This window comes from Vombatus ursinus, unplaced genomic scaffold (assembly GCF_900497805.2).
Source record: "Vombatus ursinus unplaced genomic scaffold, bare-nosed wombat genome assembly UNPS02009205.1, whole genome shotgun sequence".
Lineage (NCBI taxonomy): Eukaryota > Metazoa > Chordata > Mammalia > Diprotodontia > Vombatidae > Vombatus > Vombatus ursinus.
Genome location: NW_020948983.1, coordinates 30,123,612 through 30,148,980, shown reverse-complemented (window position 1 = coordinate 30,148,980; position 25,369 = coordinate 30,123,612). Strand labels below are relative to the sequence as shown.

Here is a 25,369-nt window from a genome sequence, read left to right as displayed (position 1 = left end):
AGAATAATTAGTTAAAATAGGAACCTATCAGATGGTGCTTCCTCTTCCCCAGTTGGCCTGGGTGTCTTACACTCATCACTCAGTAGGCTGGCCCTGAGCTTCATTTGTAGTACTTGTCCCATCTGTAAAAATTCCTAGTTATAGCTTTTCCAAATACTAGTGGGTGCAGAATAAAGGCATGAACAAAATAGGATCAAATTACTTTAAAAAGGGCTGCTTAGAGATGTTTAATTTGAATATGGTTTTGAAGGAAGCCACAGACATGACTTAACAGATCTCATTTTTGACTATTAATAAATGCCCTGCATGGAATAGAATACAAGTAACTTTACATTAGACAACTAAACTTTCATAGTGGGAAGAGCACAGAATTGGGGTTAAGAAACATGGATTCCATGTTCTGCCCCTTTATGACTTGGGCTAGACGAGTCACCTCTCCATGCCTCAATTTCCCTATCTATAAAATGAAGAAGTTGGATTAGATGCATGCTAAGGACACTTTCAGCTATAAAATATTATGATTCTGTACTCTAAAGAACAAACTTTTTTAGATTTTTCTTTTTCATTATGAACTTAATAATCATCAAAAAAAAATGAACATTTTAACGTACAAAAAAGGTTTGTATATGAAATTGAATCTGTTAGGTACTTTTAAAGTTTTTTTTTTAGTATATTTAAATTTAACACAGTAGTAACAAAATTGCCATGTTTTTGTGTGCCCCTATGGTTAACTTTTTCTTCTGTGTCTATTTTTAATGTTTTATTGATGCTTTTCCCTTCCTTTTTTCCTTCCTGCATCTCCTTCATTAATGCAATCCTAAATACAATCAAGCAAAACAATTCAACACATTGACCACATCTGCAAATGCACGTCTCATGCTGTGCCTCTAGTGCCTCACCTGGGTGGCACGCTCTGAAAACCAAGCTTCAGCTAATTGCTCTAACAGGGAAAAACTACTACTTGCAAAGTCATTTATTACAGTTATCCTTGTACTTTTTTGTTGTTAATAATTACAAGTTCACATCTATTCATTTGTACCTTCATTTATTACATTCATTAACAATCACCAGCAAGACATAATCCAACAAAATATTTTTTATATTTCCTATCAGGAGCGCCTAACTCAGTATTTTCATATAATGACAGTTGCATGAAGGCGCTGTGCCTTGCCTGAGCTTAGTCATTATCCTTTGCATTAAAATTCTAAACAGGCTCCTAGCTTCGGAATTTGTTGTTAGTCATTGTCTGCTTTGGACTTATAATATAGATGTAAAATTTAGGGTTAGTGCAGTGACGTGTCCATAAAGGCTGGTCAAAAGAAATATTTATGTTTTTTAACTTCTTGTTGATAAAAATGCCAAGAGACAGGGTGGAACAGTAGAAAGAATTTGGGGTCTGGAGTCAGAGGCTCAGGGATTAGGTCCTAGTTCTGCTACTTACTACCTGTGTGTAATCTTGGACAAGTCAATTGGTCTCCTTGTAAAATATAAAAAATGTAATAAAAAAAAAATCCTTGTAAAATGAGGGATCAGACTCCATGGCTTCTTAGGGCCCTTCTGATTCTAAATTTGTGAACTTGTACTCTTGTGAATTATTTAAAACACTCACATTTGCTATATGTGCAGATCATGGTGGGGATTCTAAAGCTACTTTGAAGCTAAAGTACAATTTGATGTGTGTGTCTTAAGATTTCTTTATCTTATATAATTATGTTCAGTACACAGTTTCCCCCAATGTTATTAAAATAGGTTACAAGGCTAGTGCTCTTGAAGACTTTTGAAAGTTTATATGTAGGGGAAAAGTAATCCTCAATATTTTTTCCTCCTTAGATATATTCCACCCTTGATATGGGGGAAGAGTGGACATATCCAGACTGCTTTGTATGGGAAGATGGGAAGGGTGAGGTCACCTCATCCTTATGGCCACCGAAAGTTCATCACCATGTCAGATGGAGCTACTTCTACCTTTGACCTCTTTGAACCTTTGGCTGAACATTGCATTGGAGGTAAGCCAAGTTGGTTTGGTTGGTTGTGTCCTTACTCAGAAAGAATGGACTATTGAACAAGAAAAAGTACTTTGACATATCTTACTAGGCAGTCTATAATTACAAACTAAAAGTCTCTTATGAAAAATATTGTGATAGAGAAATTGTGGAACAAGTCTCCAGGATTATATGAGGAATCCTAAAAATGATTAAAAATCACTTGGTGTAAATGTGTGTGTGTGTGTATGTGTACTACATAAGTATATACAAGCACACTATATAAGTACTAAAATGCTTTTCAAATACTGTTATGAAAGTCCAAAAATTTTTCCTGTATGAATTGTTAAGGAGCTTATGTTGGTATTCATTAGTAGAGATGAAGCAATGACTATGGAAAGCAGCATGGCGTCCTAGAAAGAACACAGGCCTGGACCTGGGCTCTAATCCCCACCTTGTGTAACGTAGTTATTATGTGACCTTTCTTAAGTCACTTAACCAGTTTTCTCACCTGTATATATAATCTCAGAGATTCCTCCTGGCTCTATAATTTTATGAGTAGGACCATTCATATCATACTCTTGACCTTATTTCTACCTGACCTTAATATGTCCCAGTCACCTTATACTCATACACCTGATATATATACCCCTAGATACATGTGTCTCCTAATGTCTCCTCCCATATAAAGACAGCCATGTATTGATGTGTGTATATATGTCCATTCTACTTCAATGCATATAGAGCAATTTGCCTTTTTCTGAGTCCTACAAATAAAAGAGCTACATGTAAGCCAAATAGATGTTCAGAGAAACAAGGGAAAGAGGAGTATGACTTGATGAGTGAATAGAAGTGTGAGGGCAGGGCCAGCCCTAGGCAAAACTGCAAAAAAAAAAAAGTCGTATTTTGAGTACTCTTTCTGCTGCTAGTCGATAGCTCCTATCTCTAGATACCTGATTTTCATGTGTCCCCTCTAATTATGGTAGCAGTCTTTGTGAATTTTTTTTTTTAGAAAGACTAATATTCTTGAATATATGCTCTCATGTCTTAGAATGACATTTGTATGCCCTATACTTTAGACTCTGTCGTGGGTGCTTGTAATATTTAAGATGGAAAATTACAGCAAATGTCCCAAAGCTCCAGGTCATTGAAATTCTCTAGAATTATCAGCCTTGTTAGTGAAAAGGAAGCTTTGCTTCAGATTCCACATTTTAGAAGCTTGCTTTGCATGCCCATAAGTTCACTAGCATGGTATTTTAGTAGTTTGTTTCTCAAAGAGAGAAATTTGAAAGCATGTCCTCATGTTGTGATATATTTTTGCTTCCTACCTTATTTTACTTTCTGCTTAAAGAACAGAATTTGGTTTAGCCAGCCTGCTTTGCCAAGAAAAAACCAGCAGTGAGAGGGCAGGAAAAATAAGAAATACTAACAGTTTGGTTATGACTTATTCCTTTAAAAACGCTTATATTTCCAAGCCATTTATTCCTAGGAAAGGATGAAGATGATTCAAGAGTATTGTCAATATATAGATCCCAGAAAAAGCTCTGCTAAAAGCAACAGCTCTTATGGACTTTTGGAAAGAATTCTTGTCGGATTTAAGAAACAAAGCCTGTGTTGCTAGTCCAATGGGGCAACATTTCCATAATGAAAGGGTTAACAACTTGCTCAAGTGGAGAGGCAGGACAGTATAGTTGAAAGAGAAGATCTACTTTCAAGTTTCAATTCCACTACTTAACAAGCTATGTGACACTGGGCAAGTCACTTATGTGAGCCTCAGTTTTCTCATTGGGAAATTGAAAGTAATATTATTTACCTGGCCTGCCCCACAAGAGATACATATGTGTGTGTGTATATATACATACATACATATATATATACACATATATACATATATATACATATATACATATATAGTATGTACATATATATGTGTACAATACATATGTGTGTACATATATGATATGTGAAGTTTAAACTATAAAGCACTATGCAGTATAAAGTAGGTAATATTATTATTTTAATACATTCATAGGCTAGAACATTTGGAGAGTTTCTCCTTCTAAGACTTTTGGAATTAAATTCTATCTAAAGCAAGGTGATGAAAACTTTTGTTTGATTGGGAACTAGGGAAACCCTCCCATTTCCTGATAAAATTGGATTTTAGCTTTTCCATTTAGTGTATCATCATTGATCTGGTCTCTTTGAATGTCTTTCTTCAACCTGTAGATGACGTCACAATGGTCATCTGTCCTGGAATTGCCAACCATAGTGAGAAGCAGTACATCCGAACCTTTGTCGACTATGCCCAGAAAAATGGCTATCGATGTGCTGTGCTGAACCACTTGGGTGCACTACCCAATATTGAGTTGACATCTCCTCGAATGTTTACTTACGGTAAGGGCAAAACCATGTTAAGTATAACTACTCTGGTTCTCCTTCTTGCCATTCTAATCTATGCGATAGCAACAGTAGAGTACACTATAGACCAATAGATAGAGTATCTCTTTAATGATTTCTGACTTTCATAGCCAGAAAAATCGCAGTGTTTGGGAGAGGATCAGGACAAATAAATGGCAGTGCATTATAAGTAGCTGCTTAAGGAGATCTTTAAACTTGCCTTCCTACTCCATCCTCATCGTGACTATAGCTTAGTTTTCCCTTCACTTTTAATGACCACCGTTAAAAAAGTAGAATTCACACCCTGTAATGGAGCATACTAACCTATAGCAAAAACCAAAGGCCAAAATTCTAGGTTGTTTAGCACTACCCATGCCTTATTGCAAAACCAGTCATTGCCCAGAGCCAGATATTTAGGTCCAGGATAAGATTTCTAAGGGATTACATTATCCACTGCCATCCTCGGCAGAGAACTGCTGGAACCTAGGAAGCTCCTGACCACATTTGAGGCAAAATAAAAAATGTGACTATGTCCCCATTTGATCTGAGCTCCCTAAAACTCCATCAGAACAAATCAAAACCTGTAAATAAAAGACCTTTAAGACCACAGAATCATAGACTCTCAAGAGTTCAAAGGTAAAGGTTTCTCAGAGATTATCTAGTCAAACTTATATCTGATTAGGAATCCCTTCACAAAATCCCTGACAAATTTCAGTGTTCTTATCCTTAAAAGAAGAATACTTAATAGTATCTATCTAACAGGCTTGTGAAAATCAAATAATATATATGGCTAGGTGGAGGGGGGGAGGGACAGGCAGACAGAGATACTATCATCCACTTTCTGCTTGACGTCTCAGGAGATAGTTCAAATCCCAGTAATGTTCCTTAATACCTATATGACCTTGAACCAGTCACTTGATCTCACTGGTCATTAGTTTCCTCATCTGTGAAATTAGGGTGTCAAACTCATGCTATCCCTTTCAGTTCTAAGTCTGTGACCCTAGGGGGAGAGTTCACTGTCTCAGAAATCTGCCTATTCCACTTTTCCAGAACATTAATTATTAGGTTCTCCTTCCCTTTTCCCTCACTCCCTACTCCCAGACTGAGCTAGCATCCATCTCTCTGCCTTATTCCTAGTTTTGCCTCAAAAGACCAAGTTTTAAAAGGCTCTAATCCCTTCCGCCCCTTGATAATCTTCTCAATTAGAATATCAGCTCTTTGGGAGTAGGGATTGTTTCATCCATTATATTAGTATCCCCAGCACCTGGGACAGTGCCTGGCACATAGTAGGCACTTAATAAGTGTTTATTCCCTTCCTTCCCATATGAACTTATGCAGATCACTTAACATCTGTGGTCTTAGTTTTCCCATCTGTAAAATGAAGGTCTTAAACTAAGATAACTTCTTAAGTTCCCTTCCAGCTCTCAATCTGAGACACTGTTGTGCTCATGACACTGTTCATTGTACTAATAGGTTGTACCAAGATGAACAAGACATAATCCTTGCCTTCAGAGATTTTATAGTCTAGCAGGAAAGATCAGATTTACAAAAATAAATGTAATAGTTTTTTTTTTTTGATGTGGACTTATAGTTTCATCAATATGGGGAACTTGTGGTATAGAAACACTCTACTAATGCAGATTGACAGCTTGTCCATAAATTACCATTTTAGAGAATTGCCTAGGGTACTGAAAGGCTAAGTGATTTGCCCAGAGGCAGGATTTGAACTCAGGTCTTTCCAGCTCTGAAGTCATCTGCCTACATGCTATGCTACACTGTCTCACCCACAGTGGTAGGCTTCATGTGATATGTCTCAAGAAAAGTCTTGGGCCTTGGATGACTTCCTGTTTCCACAACACCTCAGCTGCTTCCTGACTCTGCTTTTGCAGTCCCTTCCTCTCATTGGTGAGTTCTGCCCTGATTCTCTGGACTTAGCCACCATGCCACCTAGCAGGTGTTTCCTTCTCCCCTATCTCCAATCTTCAACTCTCCTTTCTTGTGTTGTTCTCTCCTATTAGAATGCCAGCTCTTTGAGGGCAGAAACTGTCTTTATCTTTGCTTGTATTTCTATCCCAGTGCTTAGCACAGTACCTTATGTGTAGTGAGTACTTAATAAATATTTGCTATTTGATTGATTGATTGTCCTTATGGCACAAGCTCATTGTGAAAGTATTTATAAAATGTACTGTGTGTTTCAGATATTAGTCCTCCATTGGAAGAAAGAATAGGGGAAAAAATTAAACATTTGGAGTCATTTCTTTTAGCTTTCTAGAATTCTTCTGCAACTACTTTTACTTGTAGCATGGTATGGGGGGAAAAAATCCCACCATAATCTTGAGTATATTCTGATAAGATTTAAGGCAAAAAGGTATCAAAATGACTTCAGGCAGAGTGAGTAAGCAGCCCCAAATACAGTATACATTAACCTAATATTTAAAAAACAACTAAAATGAACAAGGTGGTTTTAGATGCTAATGATCTTTAACACAGTTAATGTTTTTCAATTAAGGTTACCTCAAAGAGTTGCCCTTAAAAAAAAAAACCAATATTTACAGATCATTGGGCAAAGTTTTCTGCTATAAGGGATAGTATCTTTGCAATCACACCTTCACTCTAATCTTGTTCTCAGTTTTGTAATAAGAAGAAATGACCAACTTACTTGAAAAATCAAGATATGGTCTGTGTACAGCCTGACACAACTGAGTGTCTATAAACATTCTCAAGTGTCACATTGAGTAGCCATCCAAGATGATCATGTGTTCTATAATAAGGGCTTAACCCGTAAAAAAAAAAAAAATTTACTCTGTACTGGAGACCAGGGATTAGAAGATGGAATTTAAAGGGAGGGAAAGGAAAATATTTACTTCCTCCTCCTTTCTTTGGTTTATGTTTCCTAACCCATATTCCCATGCCAACCAAAACAGGCACCTGCTCTGAGTTTCTGCTTCACTGAGTTTTGACTGGTGATAAACCACTAAAAGGAGGCAGCTTGGTGGCTCAGTGGATAAAGCAGTGGGCCTAGAGTCAGAAAGACCTGAGTTCAAAACTGGCCTCAATCACTTACTAACTGTGTGACTCTGGGCAAGTCCCTTAACCTCTGTTTGCCTCAGTCCACTGGAGAAGGAAATGGTAAACCACTCCAGTACCTATGCCAAGAAAACCCCATGGCATGCTGTGTTCCACGAGGGTCACAAAGAATTGAACATGACTGAATGACTGAACATCAGCAACAAACCACTAGAACAGATCTTCTGGTAGCATGGCCTTCACTGTTTTTATCCTGGTAGATTTTGCTGCTGCCATGCTTGGGTCATACATCTCCAGGGAAGACTGTGAAGGTCCTCCATTCTTTGTAATCCTTTGAATTTGCTGGTGGGAGTGTTGGTTTGCTTCAGTTAATTTTTGAAATAGCACTCACTCAACCTGATCTCCCATATAGTTAATTGCTTAAGTTCCTTCAGCCAAGCTGTTCCTTGATTTTTATCATTTCTGTGAATTAGATAGTGGGTCCAAAACCCATTTTGTATGATCTAAGCAAGTTGAATTAAACTAAAAATAAAGTCTCAAACTCAGGATGAGTAATGACCCCCTGCAGTGTCATTTCCAAAACAATCGTTAAAGCAAAGAAAAAATAAATTATGTACAATGCCATGTCAGGACCAAGTATGTATAAATCTCAATAACATCTAAATGAGATTGGTCACTTGGATACAAAAGGACACTGTGAAAATGTGAAAAAAATTAATTGAAATTTTTTTTATATAAATAACATAGCCTTTCATAGGAACAGTGAAGCAGCAGAGATATGTTGGCTTAATTTGTCTTGTTTTTAAAACCTTGGACAGTGTTTGGAATGTACAGCATTTCCTATCAGTGGCCCTGAAAAAGGTCTAGTAAAATAAAGAATATGTTCTGCTTTCTTTTTTTCCTCCAGATGCGTTATATAAATAGTCTAATATTCTGGTGAGGGGCAAAGGTGAGCTGAGAGACATCCATGAGCCAAAGAAGTTAACTGTAAACCAGATTGTGGATGATTAGGGTAATTGGATCTGGATTTCTTAAATTGTCTTTAAAACCTCAATAGTTTTAGGAATGAGAAAGCAAGATGTCACTGTACATCAGCTGTGACCAGAAGGTTTCTAGGTTTGGTCTAGATTCAAGGACCTGGGAAGTGAGGCTTGTCTTTCCTTATGTATCATGTTGAAAGGGATAAAAATATAACCTGACTTCCCTTAAGACTATGAGCCTATTAAGTACTTAGCAGTGCCCATCTCTGACCAAAATACCAAGCTAATATAGGTGCTCTGCAGGGATTTAAATGGCACTACTAATCTTATTTCTAAGCCCTTAGGTGTTGGCAAGGCTGGAGAGTTGACAAGAGGTAGACAGGAGGGCAATATTCTGTTCTGGTAGCTGGACGATCCTTTCAACCTCCCACCAAGCGTAGTACTAGACTTTTTAGGAGAATTCTTCTTGAATTTTCTTTCTCCTACTTTAGGGAATCTCCTCTACAAAACCAATAAAGCTCTATGACCTTCAAGAACAGTGATGTTTTAATCATTTTTTTAAAAAAAGGCAGGGGGAGGGGGGAGAAGGAGGGGGAATCCTACAATGTAGGCCATTATTCAAATCACTACTGTGATTTGAGAGGGAATCTTATTCTAAGTTACTGCAAAAGGATATTTTAGGAACTACCACACTGCTTTGACCTCTCAGTCTATTTCCCAAACATAATCCTTTTTTTTTTTTAAGGCAGATGAATAAATCATGAACAGATTCACTATCATCATAGTATCTTAGGCATTTTAATGGAGTCTGGCCTGTTGATTCCTGCCAGTTTTGGTTTATAGCAAGGACTCCAGGGAGATAAGCATGAGCTATGTTTATCTATCTCTTATCCATCCTCTCCTTAGTTGGCTGGAGCCAGTTATACAACTTCAGAAAGGTATGGTGAAAAGAGGCTGAGTTTAGTGTCATAATAGAATCACAAACTATCAGGATTGGAAGGAACAATCTTGTCCAATCAATACTGAAGCAAACGTTCTTTACTATCCATCAACCAAGTGCTCATCCAACCTTTGCTTGAAGACCTCAGGTGAAGGGGAACCCAAATACAACCCAATGCATTTCTGTGTAGGTTTAATTGTTAGGAAGATTTTCCCTACATCAAACCTAAATTTGTATCTGTAACTTCTACCTATTGGTCCTAGTCCTAGGTCTTTGAAGACAAGCAAAATAAATCCAGTCCTTCTGCAGAGTGACAGCCCTTCAGATACCTAAAGACAGCTGTTATATCTCACTCTAAGTTTTCTTCTCCAAGCTAAATATCCCCAGTTGCATCAAATGATCCTCATGTGGCATGAACTCAAGGCCCTTCAACATTTTGGTTGCCCTCGGCTCACCACCCTCCAGCTTATCGTGTATCAGTGTCCTTCTTAAAGTGTGGTGCCTAGGATAGGCAAAGGATAGCTGGACTACCACCTCCTTGGCCTTGACATTATGCCTTTGTTAACACAGCCCAACATTGCATTAGCCTCACTGGTTGCCATCTCCTATTATTGACTCATATTTGAATGTCTGGTTCACTAAAACCTCCAGATCTTTTTCAGAAAAATTGCCGTCTAACTATGCCTCCCTGGTCTTGTACATGTGAAGTTGATTTTTTTTTGAGTCCAACTGTAACATTTAGATTCAACTCTTATTAAATTTTATCATTTTCTATTTGACCCAGTGTTCTAGGCTTTCAAGATCTTTTTGAATCCTGACTCTATAATCCAGTATCATCCTACTAGCTTTGTGTCATTCTGCGAATTTGATAAGCATATCATCTATATATTGATAAATGCAAGTCAGTGATAAAATGTTAAGCATCAGAGGGTCAAACACAGATCCCTAAGGCTACCCTGTTGGAACTTTCCTTCTAGTGACTACTCTTTGGGTACAATCATTCAAACAATTCCAAATCCTCTTCATTGCAGCATTGTCTAGCCTAAATCTCTCCATGTTTTCCACAACCATAGTAGAAGAGAGTTCAGCAGACATTTTGCTAAAATGTGCATCCTTCCAATTAAGTAATTCTTTTAAAAAAATTTAATTTGGTGTGACTTGATCTTAATGAAACCACACTGGCCTTTTGTAATCACTGCTTCCTCTCTGGATATCTACCCCCCTTAATAATATGTTCTAGAATTTTGCCAAGAGTCAAAAATCAGACCTACAGACCTATAGTTTCCATACTCCATTCTCTTCCCTTTTTTGAAAATTGGGCAGCATTTTCCCTTTTCCAGTCTGGTGGCACCTCTCCTGTTCTCCGTGATCTGTCAAAGATCATTGATATGGGCTCAGCAAATAGGTCAGCCACTTCTTTCAGTATAACCTAGGATATAGTTTCTCTGGAGCAGATGACTTGAACTGATTCAGGGTAGCAAGGCTCAGCTCTCCCTTACAATGTTCATATTGATTTTTAGCCATTTTGGTTCCCTCTTTTCCAGGCCAGAGATCATTCTCCTTGGCAGAAAAAACAGAAGCAAAGTGAGAATTAAATAGCTCTATCTTCTTTTCCTAGGCAGTTACCATAGTCCCTTCTAGCCTGAGCAGCAGCCCTACCCTTTCTTAGATTGCCTTCTTTTCTCCAATATTACTTTTTAAAAGTTTGGTCATACTCAGCTTCCCCTAGCACCAGCCTTGCACTCCTGTCTGTCTACCTCTTACCAAGTTTAAGCACTCCTGATGTAATCCTGACAGGACTGTGCCACACTTTGGTATTTGTCTTCTGTTCCTTGCCTTTCCCTATGTAAATGTGTTTTAAAAAAATCTCAGGTGGTTGGTGACTACAGATACTAGCCTCTGCCCCCTTATTGCCTGTATGACTTTGAGCAAATCATTTCCCTTCTCTGGGCCTTAGTTTTCTCATCTCTAAAGTGAAGGGATTCAACTAGATGGCTTGGAAGGTTCCTTCTAGCTCTAAATCTGTGATCTTATATTCAACTTCTCCTCCCACAGTGTGACTTGCATCAAACCTGATATGGCCTATAATCAGCATTTGTTTACTCAGATACTGTTTTCCTTTCAGAGAGGTTTCATTTTAGGGTTGGCACCTATACTTGGCCCAATATAATAACATACTATTACTTGTGAAGGGACAGTCTAGATGAATTATATCAGGCTGCTGCTCATAGTCTCCACCAGAAGAGTCCCTTGTTGGATATAGCCTAAACATGCCCAGACTTCCTCAGACCCTTAGCTTCTTCCCTGAGCTGAACTGAAGTGGCTGAAACAGATATACACCGTCCCAGACTAACCACATACACAAGCATACATCTGAATCTGTGACTCACTTCCCCCCAAAACTAAACTATCTGTCCACTTTCCCTAGGTCCACAATTAAAGTTACCTTCTCCCCTGGCTTTTGGAGGAGGCTTTTCCTTTGTAAGCTAATGCTAGTAGACTGAACATGTCCCAGTCTTACTTCTCTAAGAGATAGAAACCTAATCCCAAGTGCACTGCTTTCTACCCTTCTCTTAGAGAAATGGATTGGTCCTACTAGTTAGTAAGCATGGGATGGGATGAAATCTAAACTATTCTTGCATTCCTTTCATCAAATCCTTGATAGATTTTTGAGATGAGTAGCCTTCTTCACGTGGAGAGTGTTGTAGGGGATGAGCTTTAGAAAAAGAAGGGAAAAAGTTGCAGGCAAAGCTAGAGAAATTTACTAGGTGGCCCACGGAAACAAACTCAGCTCAAAGTAGCCCAGCTGCTGCTGGTCTGCTGAGACTTGAGAGAAAAAAAACAGACCTTGGGAAATTGTCCTCCAGAGTATTAATTCTGCTTTTATTTTTATGGGTGTGGTATTTGAATAAGGAGATTTTTCCCCCTTGGAATTGTAGTCTGAGGAAGCAAAAATAATAGATTAAATCCTTCAACCCATTCTCTTTAGCTATCTGGCCTGGAGGTGAGTGATTTTTTTTTTCTTGCACAGGAAAGGAAGCAGAGATGGAAAGGGTACCTAGTGGGTCGAAATATCTGATTTCATGTAGAAAATGAAGATATTAATGATCATAAGGATCCAGTAGGAATGGAAACCAGAAGTTGAATGAAGAGGGGAACATGATTGAGAGGAAAAAATGGCCCAGGAAATGGGATTATTTATTTTATGTTTAATTCAATTTGACAAATATTTATCTTACTGATTTTTGTATTTTTTTGCAAATTTTATTACTTTTCTTTCCCAGTTCTGCCTATGATACTTAACTCCCCTCAACTAAATATTCAAAACTACCACTTGCTTTCTCTTACCAAATCTGTATGTGCACATACATGCATAGGATATGTATATCACAGACATTGTCTTTTATTCCAGATTTTGGACCCAGATTATCCACAGTCACACTGAGAACAACATCTCAATACCCTTGAACACTAACATGTTAGAGTGGGGATCATAATACTTTTCCCACAGTTAAAATGCAAACAGTTAATGAGCCTATGATAGGCCCCTTCTCTTTTCAAGATCTGTGATACTCTCAAGCTCAACTTCAGCTGTGATTTCCATAGCTTTCCTTCTCTCTTTAAAACTCTCAGGAAAAAACAATAATTTCTACCCAGTTTCCTATAACAGTGGGAGCATCATAGGGATTTATTTCAACTACTCATGACTGTAAATGCAGCCTTCAGTCTGTCAGCTCCCTGAATCTAGCTTATCATCCCCTTCGGATAAGCCCCCTACAACTTCTCTTTTCTCACAGCTCTCAGGTACAAATGAAAGCGTGCTCCCTTCCAAAAAAGCATTAGATTTGGGGAAGAGTCAAACTCAGCAACCCTGTAGGTGCAGTTTACAGTCTGAAGGCCCTCACATCCCTGAAGGAAGTACTGTCCTCCAAGTCCCGGGAATGCCATTGCTCTGGAGGAACAAAACAAAATGGAAACTCTTAAGCATAAGGATTTGCTTCTGCGAAATGCCGTTTCATCTGATATGCCAATGATTACGCTTTGAGTCTGGGATTTTTTTGTTTCTACAGCTATTTTCTAACTGAATTATTCAGTCTTATGGCAACTCCTCTATAGCTAGTAGACATGACCTAATGGTGACTCATATATTTTTACTCTGGTAATGACAAAAGGCTTTCAGAGCTTCCACCCACCTGAATGAATCCATGTTGTTATTTTCACCATCTTAATTTTCCAGATCTTCAACTTGATGGGGAACTATATTTATCTTCTCTTCCCCTCTCTTGTAAAAACTCTTTGCCTTCCATGTACATATATGTGTGTGTATATGATTACATATATACATGGGTATATGTTTAAGTATGTAAGCACATACTTATAACACATTTATTCATTCAATAAATATGTATTAAGTGCTCCTATACATACATACATATATATACATACATACATACATACATACACATAGGATCATAGATCATAAGGCTAAAAGGGACTACAGAGCCCCAACTCATTTTACAAATGAAGAAATTGAGTCCCAGGAGGTTAAGTAACCTTCTCAAGATCATGCAGCTAGCAATTGGCAGAGCTGAGATTTGAACTCATGTCTTCTAACTCCACATCCATCATTCTTTCCGTTGTCCTATGCTGCTTCCCAACACCAACACTATCACCACTGGACTGTGGAGACATATATCCATGTACATCAGAACTCACTTTTACATAGCACTTCCAGACTTACAGACCACTCCACTCACAACCACCCTGTGAGGTATAAATATTTGTTGTTTAGTAGTGTCTGACTCTTCATGACCCCACTGATCATAGCGTGCCAGTACTGTCCATGGGGTTTTCTGGGCAAAGTTTCTGGAGTGGTTTTGCCATTTCCTTCTCCAGTGAATTAAGGCAAACAGAAGTTAAGTGGCTTGCCCAGAGTCACACAGTTAGTAAGTGTCTGAGACTGGATTTGAACTCAGGTCTTCTTGACTCCAGGCCCAGCACACTATCCACTGAACTTAGTATGAGTATTACAAGTATTATTATCCCCATTTCACAGATGAAGAAATTGAGAGTTAAAGAATCTGACTTAACAGGGATCACAACTAGTAAGCATCAGAACCTGGACTTGCTTTTTCTGTTTTATCATGCCATTTCTGTTTTTACCCATATAATTTAATCTGTGTTCTTATTTCACTATCCTGAATGTTGAACTTCTGAGTCCTGTTGGCCCCATTTGGGAAAACTCTTTTCTAAAATGAAGTGGATCACAAGCAGATTTTGCCTGGAGGGCCTTTTTTTAATGTCCCAATAGCTGGGACATTAGCCATGAATCATTCATCTTTCTGTTCCGAGCATTGTTGGCTCTCAAGTGTTGAGCGGTAATAATCAGCTCTTTGTGAAAGGCTATAGTCAGTGCCCTAGATTTCATTTCTATTACAGTAGCATTAGATTAGATATCTGAGCAGTGCCACCAATGCTCGTCCCATAAGGATTAAATATGTAGAATCTCATTAAGAATTTCTGTCATGCTGGAAAGTAGATTAGAGTCTCTGACATTTGTATTACTTGCAGTGGAATAATCCAAGGAAATGGGTCCCACTTGTTTGAGCTATGAGCTCCTCCAAGTCATTGAAACCTGTAGCATCCCATTCACTTACAACAGCTTATGAACCTGGGAAGAAATATCTCCCCACATGAGAAAGACACAGAGTTGAAACTGTGTAAGGTCCATCGTATAATTGTTCTCCCAGTACCTCGGAGACATCAGGTTTTTGGAAAGCAGCTCTGACAATGTGTCAGGAGACAAACTGAACTGGTCCATTTCTCAGATGAGATGTGTTTCGATTTAATTCAATTGTCAATCCCAAAGTACCTATTCACTGTAACTATTCCTTGGTACCATAGCAAATCAATTTTGTAGCAACCTTAGTGACATCTCCATACTTATCTTAGATCATAATTAATTAGTCTCTAGTTTTAATGACATTAGGATCTAATATCTAAAAATGGAAAGGACTTCAAGGGCCATCTAGTCTAACCCCTCACTTGATGAGGATGAGGAAGCTGAAACCTAAAGAGTAGCACTCAAATCTGAATTTCACTTTAGTTGGGGTTTGTTTTCTTTTCATCTGGATCTTATGACTATACTGCTCTAGGGAACTATGGTGTAAATTTCCTCGCTGGGTGCAGATCTACAACTTGTATATAACAACTGAAAGTCAGAGACAGTTGCCTGGAATACTGAGTACCTTGCTTATGGTCAAACAGCTATTTTGAGTCAGAGATAGGACTTAAACTCCCCAGACAGGTCTTCCTGATTTCTAATGCAACCCTCTAGTCACTATGATTCTTTCTAGATCACTCTACTCTATAGTTGAAACCTCAAGATTACTAGAAGATAGACAGATAGATAATGATTTGTTGGATATTTGGTGGAATGGAAAGAGAAAACACCTGATAAAAGGTGGGTGTAATCAGAAAATTGTATTCCCTGATATAGGCAGTGATATTGTAAGCTAATAACTCCCCTACAGAGAGGCTGATTTGGGGGAAGATGCTTCAACTATTCTGGAAGAAAGCAAAACCAGTGTGGGTGGCAGTGTGCTTTAGTGGAAAGAGCATTGGTTTTGGAGACAGAAGAAGACCTGGTTTACAATACTGGCTCAGCTGTGGTATGATCCTGACAAGTCATTTAACTGTCTTAGCCAGTTTCCTTATTTATAAAATGAGGTGTAAGGAGCAGCTAGGGATAGCAGTAGATAGAGCTCTAGCCTTGGAGTCAGGAGGACCTGAGTTCAAATGCCGCCTCAGACCAGATACTTGACACTTACTAGCTGTATGACCCTGGGCAAGTCGCTTAACCTCCGTTGCCTCACAAAAATAAAAAATAAATAAATAAATAAAAATAAAATGAAGTATAAATTGGATGATTACTAAGGTCCTTCTGAATCTAAATCCTAAAAGCTATAACCCTAAGCTCCCTCCAGGCTGTTGCATCCATCTACTGCTAGAGACAGGGAAGGCAGAGATGGGGAGGGTACTGGGCAATGTTGTGAAAAGGGAATTCCAAGTATTGCCCAAAGGTCAACCTAGCTAACTTTTGAGGAGGCTCATCACCAGAAAGTTTGCCACTAAGTGTTTCATTTGTTCAGCTATAGTAACTCACAAAAATCAGTTCCTATGGCACCATGGGGTTTTGGGGCTACCTCAGTGGAGGGAGTAAAATCAAGTAATTTTACCATTCTTTTGAGGGCTTATCAAGAGGATGCCTCCCCAAAAGAGAGCTGAAGGTCAGAGATGATAACCTCATGCTATCCTGGAGATCCTTTCTGGGCAAAAAATATTTGCTTTGGTATTCAGGAGTGATTGTGTACCCAGACGTGGTTGACTCCTTAAGTATCCTGCTCTAGTGCTGATAGAATCAGCTGCCCAGATGGGAAGCTTGTAGCATAGGTTTCAAATTCAAAAAAGCAGATAAATCAGTTACTTAAGGCCTGACCCTGTAGGCTCAGCATGCTTCTTGTAGCCAGATGCTGAGTGCTTGCTGCAAGAGGGAGGCATATATGTAAGAGAAACAAAAGGTGATCTTACCTTCAGCCTTCTTTTTTGTTTCACGAGCTGCTTAGCTGGCTCAGTTGGGTTAAAATTCCTGAGTTTTTGCCAACCAACAAGCCTGGACCTGCACCATAAATCAATAGTTTTCTTATGCTTTCTTATACATCTCTTTCCATTACCTCCTCCCCTACCCCCAGTGTCTTCCTGTGCTTTTTTTTTTTTTAACCTCTGTTCCCACAGAGGCAAACCTGGGGACTTAGAGGGTTTCTGAGCACTTCTTCGATGTATAGTAATTGACTTCCTCTTGTTAAAGAAGCTGTTGAGAAATTATGTAGTTGATGACCTATGTGAAGGCCTGTGTGGATGCACACTGATGTCATCTTTCCTGGTGGGAATGGGGTGCAAACATCCTTTTTGTCAGAAGTATCTCTTCTGGATTAATGAATTGATTTGTTTCCCTCTGCTTGTTACCACTGTATCACAGAGAACATTTTATCCTAAGTGCACAGAACATCTCTGCCTTCCCTCTGGATTAAAGATCCTCTGTCTCAACAGCAGTTTGCCTAAAAATGATCTGGGGTATTGAGTGGACTACAAGCTCAGTATGAGTCAGTAGTGTGACCTGGTAGCCATGAATGCCCCCTGCGGTCTAAATTAAGAGGAGCGGATGGTTCAAGACTAGGGAAATGATCTTCCCTGTATACCCTGCCCTGACCAGCCTGAAGAGGTCTAAAGGTTTGGGGTGCTCGAACCCCAAGATCGTGACGTGGGCCCTGCCTGAATGAATTCAACTCAAATCTTCTTCCAGCCAGAGAAAAAGTTTATTAGAGATAAATCATATAGGCTATTAAGGAATCTGAACATTAGTGACTCCTGCCTGTAGGGAGGAGGGCATGAGAGAGTCTCAGCCTTTTGGGCATGAGAAAATCTCAGCATTTGAATGGGGGCCAGAATGGGTCTTATATACACTAAAGTAACTTTGGGTGGCCAGAGGAGGGGGCTGGGAAAAGGGTCTAGATGAGAATTCTGATTGGAAGGTCTGAGAGATTGAATAGACAATGGGAATAGATAATGAGAGGGACTGGAAGGAAGAAGTTTGAAAGGATCAGAAGGTGGGGCGAGGGCTTTCAAAGAGAGATAAGGGGAGTCGATAAGGAACCTAAAAGTTTTAAGGGTTTTCTGGGACCTGTAGACAAACGGGAGCCAGATTCTTTTTAGGGCTAGGGGCAAAGGAGCATCTGAATAAGATCACAAGGTAAGGCCAAGGCTTTCAAAAGGAAATAAAGGGAGTCTATAAGGAATCTAAAACTTTAAGGGTTTTGGGGGTCTGTAAACAAATGGGGGCCAAATTCCTTTTGGCAAAAAGGGGCAAAGGTCTCGGCTTCTGAAACTGAATGATACCCCATCAAGCCCACGTCTGTAGTTTTGTGTTTAGTGTTCGCTGCCACATTTTAGGAGGAATATTGATAAGCTGGAGCATATCCAGAGGAGAGCAACCAGGATGGGAGAAGGATTCGATTTGTTCTGTTTAGTCCCAGATGGCAGAACAATGGATAGAGGTTCTAAAAGGGCACATATAGGCTTAATGTAAGAAAAAACTTCCTAACAATTAGAGCTATCCGGATGTGAAATAGGTTATTTTAGGAGATAATGGGTTCCCCCTCACTGGAAGACTGCCAACAAAAGTGTGTTTTGCATATCCATTGCATCAAAACTGATTTGTGGACTGGTCTGTACTTTTAGGCTGTACCTGGGAATTTGGAGCCATGGTGAGCTACATCAAGAAGACTTATCCCCAGACCCAACTGGTTGTAGTGGGCTTTAGTCTGGGTGGAAACATCGTGTGTAAATACCTGGGTGAAACCCAGGCAAATCAAGAAAGAGTCCTTTGCTGTGTCAGTGTATGTCAAGGATACAGTGCATTAAGGTATGTATACTCTTGTGTTTTTCTGTCATTATTTCTTCCAGGGAAAATCAATCCAAGATTAGGCAGAAAATTCTGGGTCTTTGATAAACCATGTTTTGCTACTAGATTGGGTTCTTTAGCATATGTCCTTGTCTTCTTGCTGTCAGAACAAATAAATCAGTGCTGTTCATATTTCTGTATCTCTCGACCCATATTTGTGAAGGATAAAACAGCCAGAAGACTCCCTATGTCCTTAGAGAATCAAATATCATCCCCTAGAAATTTAGAGAATCCCAGTTTGTTTGTAAAAGAGCCCCATGTGGCTTAAGAACTAAGATATAAGTATCAGTGTCCTAAATTATCTGGCCTTTTCACTGTAGAACTAGGGAAGAGAAAAGATTAGCAGAAAAGCATACAGTCACTGCCATTCCAGATGTATCACAGCTGCCAGATTTAGACCATGATTGGCCTAGCCATGAGAAGGCATATTCTCCCTCACTTCAGCCTTAAGGATTAAGAATTTTTCAGCTTTTCTTTATTGACATTTTATGGTTCCAGCTTTCATAACCCTTGAATACCTTTCCATGTACATTTTAATCCATTTGTATGCCTATACTGCCTTTGGATTGATGAGTTCTGTAAACTCATTAACTCATTACAGTTGAGTCCTGTTTTTAAAGAGCTGCTGATAAAGGATTACCAAAAATCTCCTTTAGTAATCTGTTCCAGTGTTAAATGGCAGAAATTTATGATACCTTGAAGGACCAAGCAAGTTTGTAGTCATTTGATGGGCCTGGTCCTTCTAATATTAGCATATTAATCTAATGATTAGCAAATCTTTTGTTGCTTTACCTAAAACCCTTAGGCTTCAGTTTAAGCCTTATTTTATTGTCCGTCCTCCATGGAGATAGGTTTTTAAAAAACAACAGGAATTCCTGATGTGATCCTCATTGTTTTCCTGTACTGATAATCAGTATTGTCAGTAAGCGCTCTGAGGTCTTATTAGCCCAAAGTATAATCTCTTACTGTATAACCTAAATCTAGTCTTGGAGAATTCTCTAATAGTGAGAGGAATCTTAGACTCCCAGGATCAGTTTTCATGTGTGGTGCAACAGCAATGAGAGTAGTAGTGACAGAGAGATCAGTGTACTCCAAGGCCAGACCTTATACAGGGCAATCAACATCAGGATAGCTTCAGACTAATTCCTGAATACTTTTTAAAAGACCTGGGAACAGACCTCCATCCTAAGACTTTCTGAGCTCCAGTCCTGCAGCCTGGAAAGTGTTTATAAATTGAGAGAACTGGACTAAAACTTTTTGGTCCTTCATAAAATCAGAATTTTAGAGTTGAACAGGATCTTGGAGACCATCTAACCTAGTAGTCTCATTTTTATAGAAAACTAAAGCCCTAGAGATGTTTTGCTCATGGTCACACATCTAGGTAGTAGATGAGAACCAGCTATTAGACCAAGGTCTCCTGTCTCCTAGTCCATTGTTCTTTAGACTACCTCTCTCTCATTCTTCTGTTGGAATGCCCACCCCTTCCCTCTTCCACTCTTCCCTCTACCCCACCAAAAAACAAACAAACAAACAAAAACACAATTAAGCAAAACTATAAAATCAGCCAGAAAGTAATAATATTTTTTGCTCTTTGTTTTGCTGGAGAGGTTTCTAATCAAGATTATTTTCAGCTTATAAGTGATATACTAAGAATGTGGTAACAAAAGTATATTCTTTAAAGTTACAAAGTGTTTTATATGCTGAAAAGGCTATTCAAAATATTAGCTGTTACTATCCAGATACTGATTTCTCCTAGACTTTCTTTACAATATGATAATTTTTTTCTACAATAATCATCCCATGTCATCAAATAAAAGGAAAATTCTGCCTTCCTTGTTTAAGAATAATGTGTATAATAACATTTTGCCTAAATTTTCATCAAATATAGTTAAAGTAATAAGCCCTTATATAGAGTATAGGTACTTTATACTTCTCCAGAGATGCAAAGTGCTTCATGTATTTTACTTATTTTATTCATTCCCATGTCAACTTCATGAGATAAACAGACCACTACTCTTACCACTCCACTCAAACTGCCTTTCATGTGTGCAGTGCTTGCAAATACTTTTTCATTTGAGCCTCTCAGTAGCCATTTGACCTTTTAACTAGTAGTACAAGAATTATTATCCCCATTCACAAACGAAGACGCTGAGTCTTGGATCATTCTGATGTCTAGACTTGCCTTAACCTTTGACAGATGACCTGTTCCTCAGCATATGTCTGAGGCAGGATTTGGATTTGGGTCTTCCTGACTCAAGTCCAACACTCTGTCCATGGCATTATCTGATAGCCCCGAATCTGCCCTTTCTGCTAGGGCTTGAAAGTGGCCAACATTATTGTGACCTTTCATCCCTCCTCCCATCCTTTTTGCCAAAGTTGCGTGGGGAGGAGCAGCTAGGCAGCACAGTGGATAGAGTTCCAGCCTTACAGTCAGGAGGACCTAAGTCCCCGCCTCAAACACTTGATACTTACTAGCTTTGTGACCCTGGGCAAGTCACTTAACCCTATTGCCTCTTCAAAAAGCAAAAAAACAAAAACAAAAACAAAGTTGAGTAGAGAGGGCTCACATGCTTCTGAAATCAATATCACTGGATTTCTTATAGTAAATCACTCATAGTTGAATCTGGAGAACTATTTGAGTAGTGACTTCCATCATTTGTCGTCTAAGCCCATTAGTGTACCCTTCCTCTGGCAAAAGGAAATAGGAGGAGCAGAGAGAAACCAGCTGCCTTCTCTAATCAGCAGAAGCTAGTGGCTATTGAATGACTTCATGTTTTATTATGGGTTACACCAATGGAGAGACAGTGCAAATTACTAAAAACCACATGATGTATCTCACGCTCTTTGAGATAATTTCTCGGCATAAGCAGCTACTGCCTAAGCCAGGGGAATCTGTGTGGTCAAGCTAATCCTTGATTTAATTAGTTGTTTGAGCCTGTGTGTCTAAAGACATCTGAGTATAAGTTTCATCCATTTTGCAACTGGCAGGTCCCAAAGGTAAGTGAGAGAACTGGTCATGCAAATGCAATATACTCCATCTCATGCTAGTTCTTTACTTCTAAGAATCTGACCTACGAGCTGGAAGGTGGGAAAGCCCCACAGTCTCTTAAGCAGGCAAAACGAGTTTACAGAACATTTCAACAGTCCTGGCCATCTTTTCAGAGAAAACACCTAATAGTCTCTTTGTGACATTAGGCAGTAACTGTAAAATCACTATCAATATAAAACAACCTTTTCATTGAGCACCCTTTGTGTGCAGATTATACTGAAAGGGACAGTCTATGATTTGGACAGCCAACGGCCAATGAGTGCTGAGAGGATGAAGGGTACAGGAATGATCAGCCAGGTTGCAATTAATTAGGAGAGAATTCCTCCTGATCCTTCCTGTACAAGTACAGGTACAGGTACAGGTTAGTATTAAGAAGCATTAATGACTTGGCACAGGGCCTGGCTCTGCATTGCCTTGTGGGAACCCAAGACCCTTTTAAAGAATAGTACACGAATTCTCAAATGCACATTAAGAATCCCCATTAAGTGCAGTTATATTCTCTACTAAATGGGTTTGATAACACTACATCTGGGCCTTTGAATGGAGTTTAGATGAGTGGCAGTACTATGCAGTAGAAAAAACACAAGATTTGAAAGAGTCAGAAGGCCTGGATTTAAGGCCTGGAAAAAGGGCAGCCTGAATCTGCAGAATGTCTAAAAGAGAGGCTTTTTTTTTTTTAATACAAAAAGGTAACTCATATTAGGCTAATGGAGCTTTAGAGGTTACTCCTGGGATCAACTTTAATATAAATAGTAAATGTAAATAGTACTTGAGAATACTTAAAAAGTTTGTTCTCAAGTATTTTAATCATTCCTTCTATAGTGTTGTTTACCCTGCTAATTTGTGCTTTCATAAAGTTTGTTCAGAAGAGATTAACTTTAACCTAGCCTTATCACAAATTTAGAATTAGTGGTTTATGAATTAATCAGATTTTTATTAAGTACAAGTCCTATACTTAATGCTGTAAAGATGGGAAACCAAGTCCCTTCCTTCAGATAGTTTACAGTATAGGAAAGTAGTTTATAGCAACCTTTTCCCTAGGGAGCTCAAAGTACTTAATAAAGAATTGTATTTTTTCTCACAACACTCCAGAGAGGAGAGGAGAGATGGAAAATAGAGATAATCCTATGGGTTTTACAGGTGTGAAAAATTAAGGCACAAATGTAGGAATATCAATTGTCTTTAGTTATTGGCAGAGACAGTATTCTTGCTGTTTGTGATAAGAAAATCATTAGTCTCGCTTTGCCTTGGTCTTTCATCGGTAAGAAATTATTCCTCCTCTCACTAGTTCACAGGATTGTAGAGAGAATACTAAATATAAAGAAGCTTTGAAAAATCAATGTTATTCAAATGTAAGGTGCTATTAATAATACAGTACTTCCCACCAGGAAAATCCTCTCAGTACAATGTACAGTGGAACCTTGTACATCCAGGTATCTCAGGACCAGAAATAATCTGGATATGGAAATATCCAGAGAGTCCAGAGCTCCCTTGACTGGTCCCCACTCTCCTTTGCTGGTGCTTTCTTATCTGCATTCAGCTACATTCTCCTCTTTGCTGCAGGACCACTCTACTGCTGAGTTTTAGTCTCATTCTCCTATTTTCCTACTACTATTTCCAGTCCTATTAAAAAAGTCCAAATGAAGAACTGGACACATAGAAACAAGATAAGTGTGGTTCCATATTACTAGCTGCATTTCTAGTAATACAGCACAGATGGCTGCTTTAGCATCACTGAAAATGGTAGTGAGGGCTTACTTTATTGTATTTTGAACAACTGTTTTTATTGAGATACTTCTCCCTATCTCTTAGATGTCTTCAACTTGCATTGCAAAGTTGAGCCAATTCTAGACTGTGATAAAAGAGAGTAGTCATGTGAACAAAGTGATACATAATTCAAATATGTTGAGTTCACTTTAGACCACATGGTTTGGAGGGTTTTAGGGGTGTGTGTGTGTGTGTGTGTGTGTGTGTGTGTGTGTAGCATCATTATTATAGTTGTTACTTTTGTTTTGATTAAACAGGTATTTATTATAGTCTTTTTGATTAGACAAGTCATTCATTGCTTAACTGTGTATCACCTGATGATGAGGGAAGATGGCCCGGAAATATGACAGATGACAAGAGAAACCTAGTTTGGGAATACATATTTGCCATAGATAATCAGCATGAAAACATTAAAATCAGCATCTTATCCTGTCAAACCTTAACTACCTAACAGGGACCAAAGCTCTTCAGATGATTTATTTTGTTACTAAGTCACTTTAGCACACATATCTGATCATAGTCCCAAATACTTCATCTTCACACATACCTTCCTACCTCCTCCTCCTCCCATATCAAGGTACAGGCAAAAAGAATGGAAGAGAACTGTCCTAGAGAGGCAGTCTAATTTCTAGACAGGTTGTCTGAGAGTCAAGGGAAGTGAGCTGGCAAAGGAAACAAGTTGCTGTTCATTGCTTAGGCATGTGGGGAGACTGCTTGACTGGCCCCTTAGGTCCAAAGGAAGGGGCCCAAGGGCCTGCCGACATGTTCAGTTCCTACAGCTTTGGTTCTGCTGTGGATTCTTGTTGAACTTTTCACTTTCTTCGGCCCTGGTTTGTGCAGAGCTTACAACCCTTGGGGCCTCTTGACCTTTGTGTCACTAACACTCTTAACAGTAAGCTTTAACTAGTTTCATATAAGGATTTCTCCACTCATTAAATCTGAAAAATATTTCATTCCTCATAGTCATTTTTAACATCATTTCATGGGAAAAGTTTGCTAACCCCCAAATGAAATTGAGGCAATTTGGAAGGAAATTATTTTTTCAAATGACTGGGGTTTGAAAAACTCATCACAGAAGTGAATGTTGAAAACAATTAATTAATTAATTAATTGAAAAAATATTCATATCACCTATGTTCTTCACTCCATTATTTGGAAGTTGAAAATAAAGTTTCTTTTAAGGATGTTAGTAGAAATATGTGACAGCTAAGTTAATATATTAATAAACGTGAAATTGGGCCTCTTGACATTCATAACATTGGAACGACAATGAAGGGATTTTATTAACTTAGACTCGGTAAGCAGTTGGTACTATGATTTACACTGGTGGGAAGGAGGCATTAAGTAGAGGTCTATGAGGAATAATCTTCCTAGCTAGTCTGTGAAGCAGCTGCTATTGGCTTGTCAAAATGTACCCTCACCTCATACAAGTGTACAAATCTGGCAACTGAATATTTATAAAAGGAAGGCTGGCAGTTCCTTAAACACACACATACACACCCCAATAATCAACAAGAATTTATTCAGTACATAACTGCTAAGCATGGGGGATACAAAGACAAAGGCAAAACAGTACCTTCCCTTAGAGGACTTATGTTCAAAGGCAGACAGCACATACACATATAGGTACATATAAAACACACACAAAGCAGACACAAGGTAATTTTGGATGGGATGGCACTAGCATGGCAATATCTGTGGGAAGGG

At 38.8% G+C, this 25,369-nt stretch overlaps 1 protein-coding gene across 3 annotated transcripts in view; it reads left to right on the top strand.

Annotated features, from left to right (window-relative positions):
- ABHD2 (abhydrolase domain containing 2) overlaps positions 1 to 25,369 on the top strand; it is a 115,918-nt gene that overhangs the window by 73,414 nt on the left and 17,135 nt on the right. For all 3 annotated transcript variants that reach the window (XM_027851505.1, XM_027851503.1, XM_027851504.1), the window contains 3 exons: positions 1,831 to 2,006; positions 4,209 to 4,376; positions 18,624 to 18,807. In XM_027851505.1, the coding sequence (XP_027707306.1) occupies positions 1,831 to 2,006; positions 4,209 to 4,376; positions 18,624 to 18,807 (528 nt within the window). The remainder of the gene's footprint in view (positions 1 to 1,830; positions 2,007 to 4,208; positions 4,377 to 18,623; positions 18,808 to 25,369) is intronic.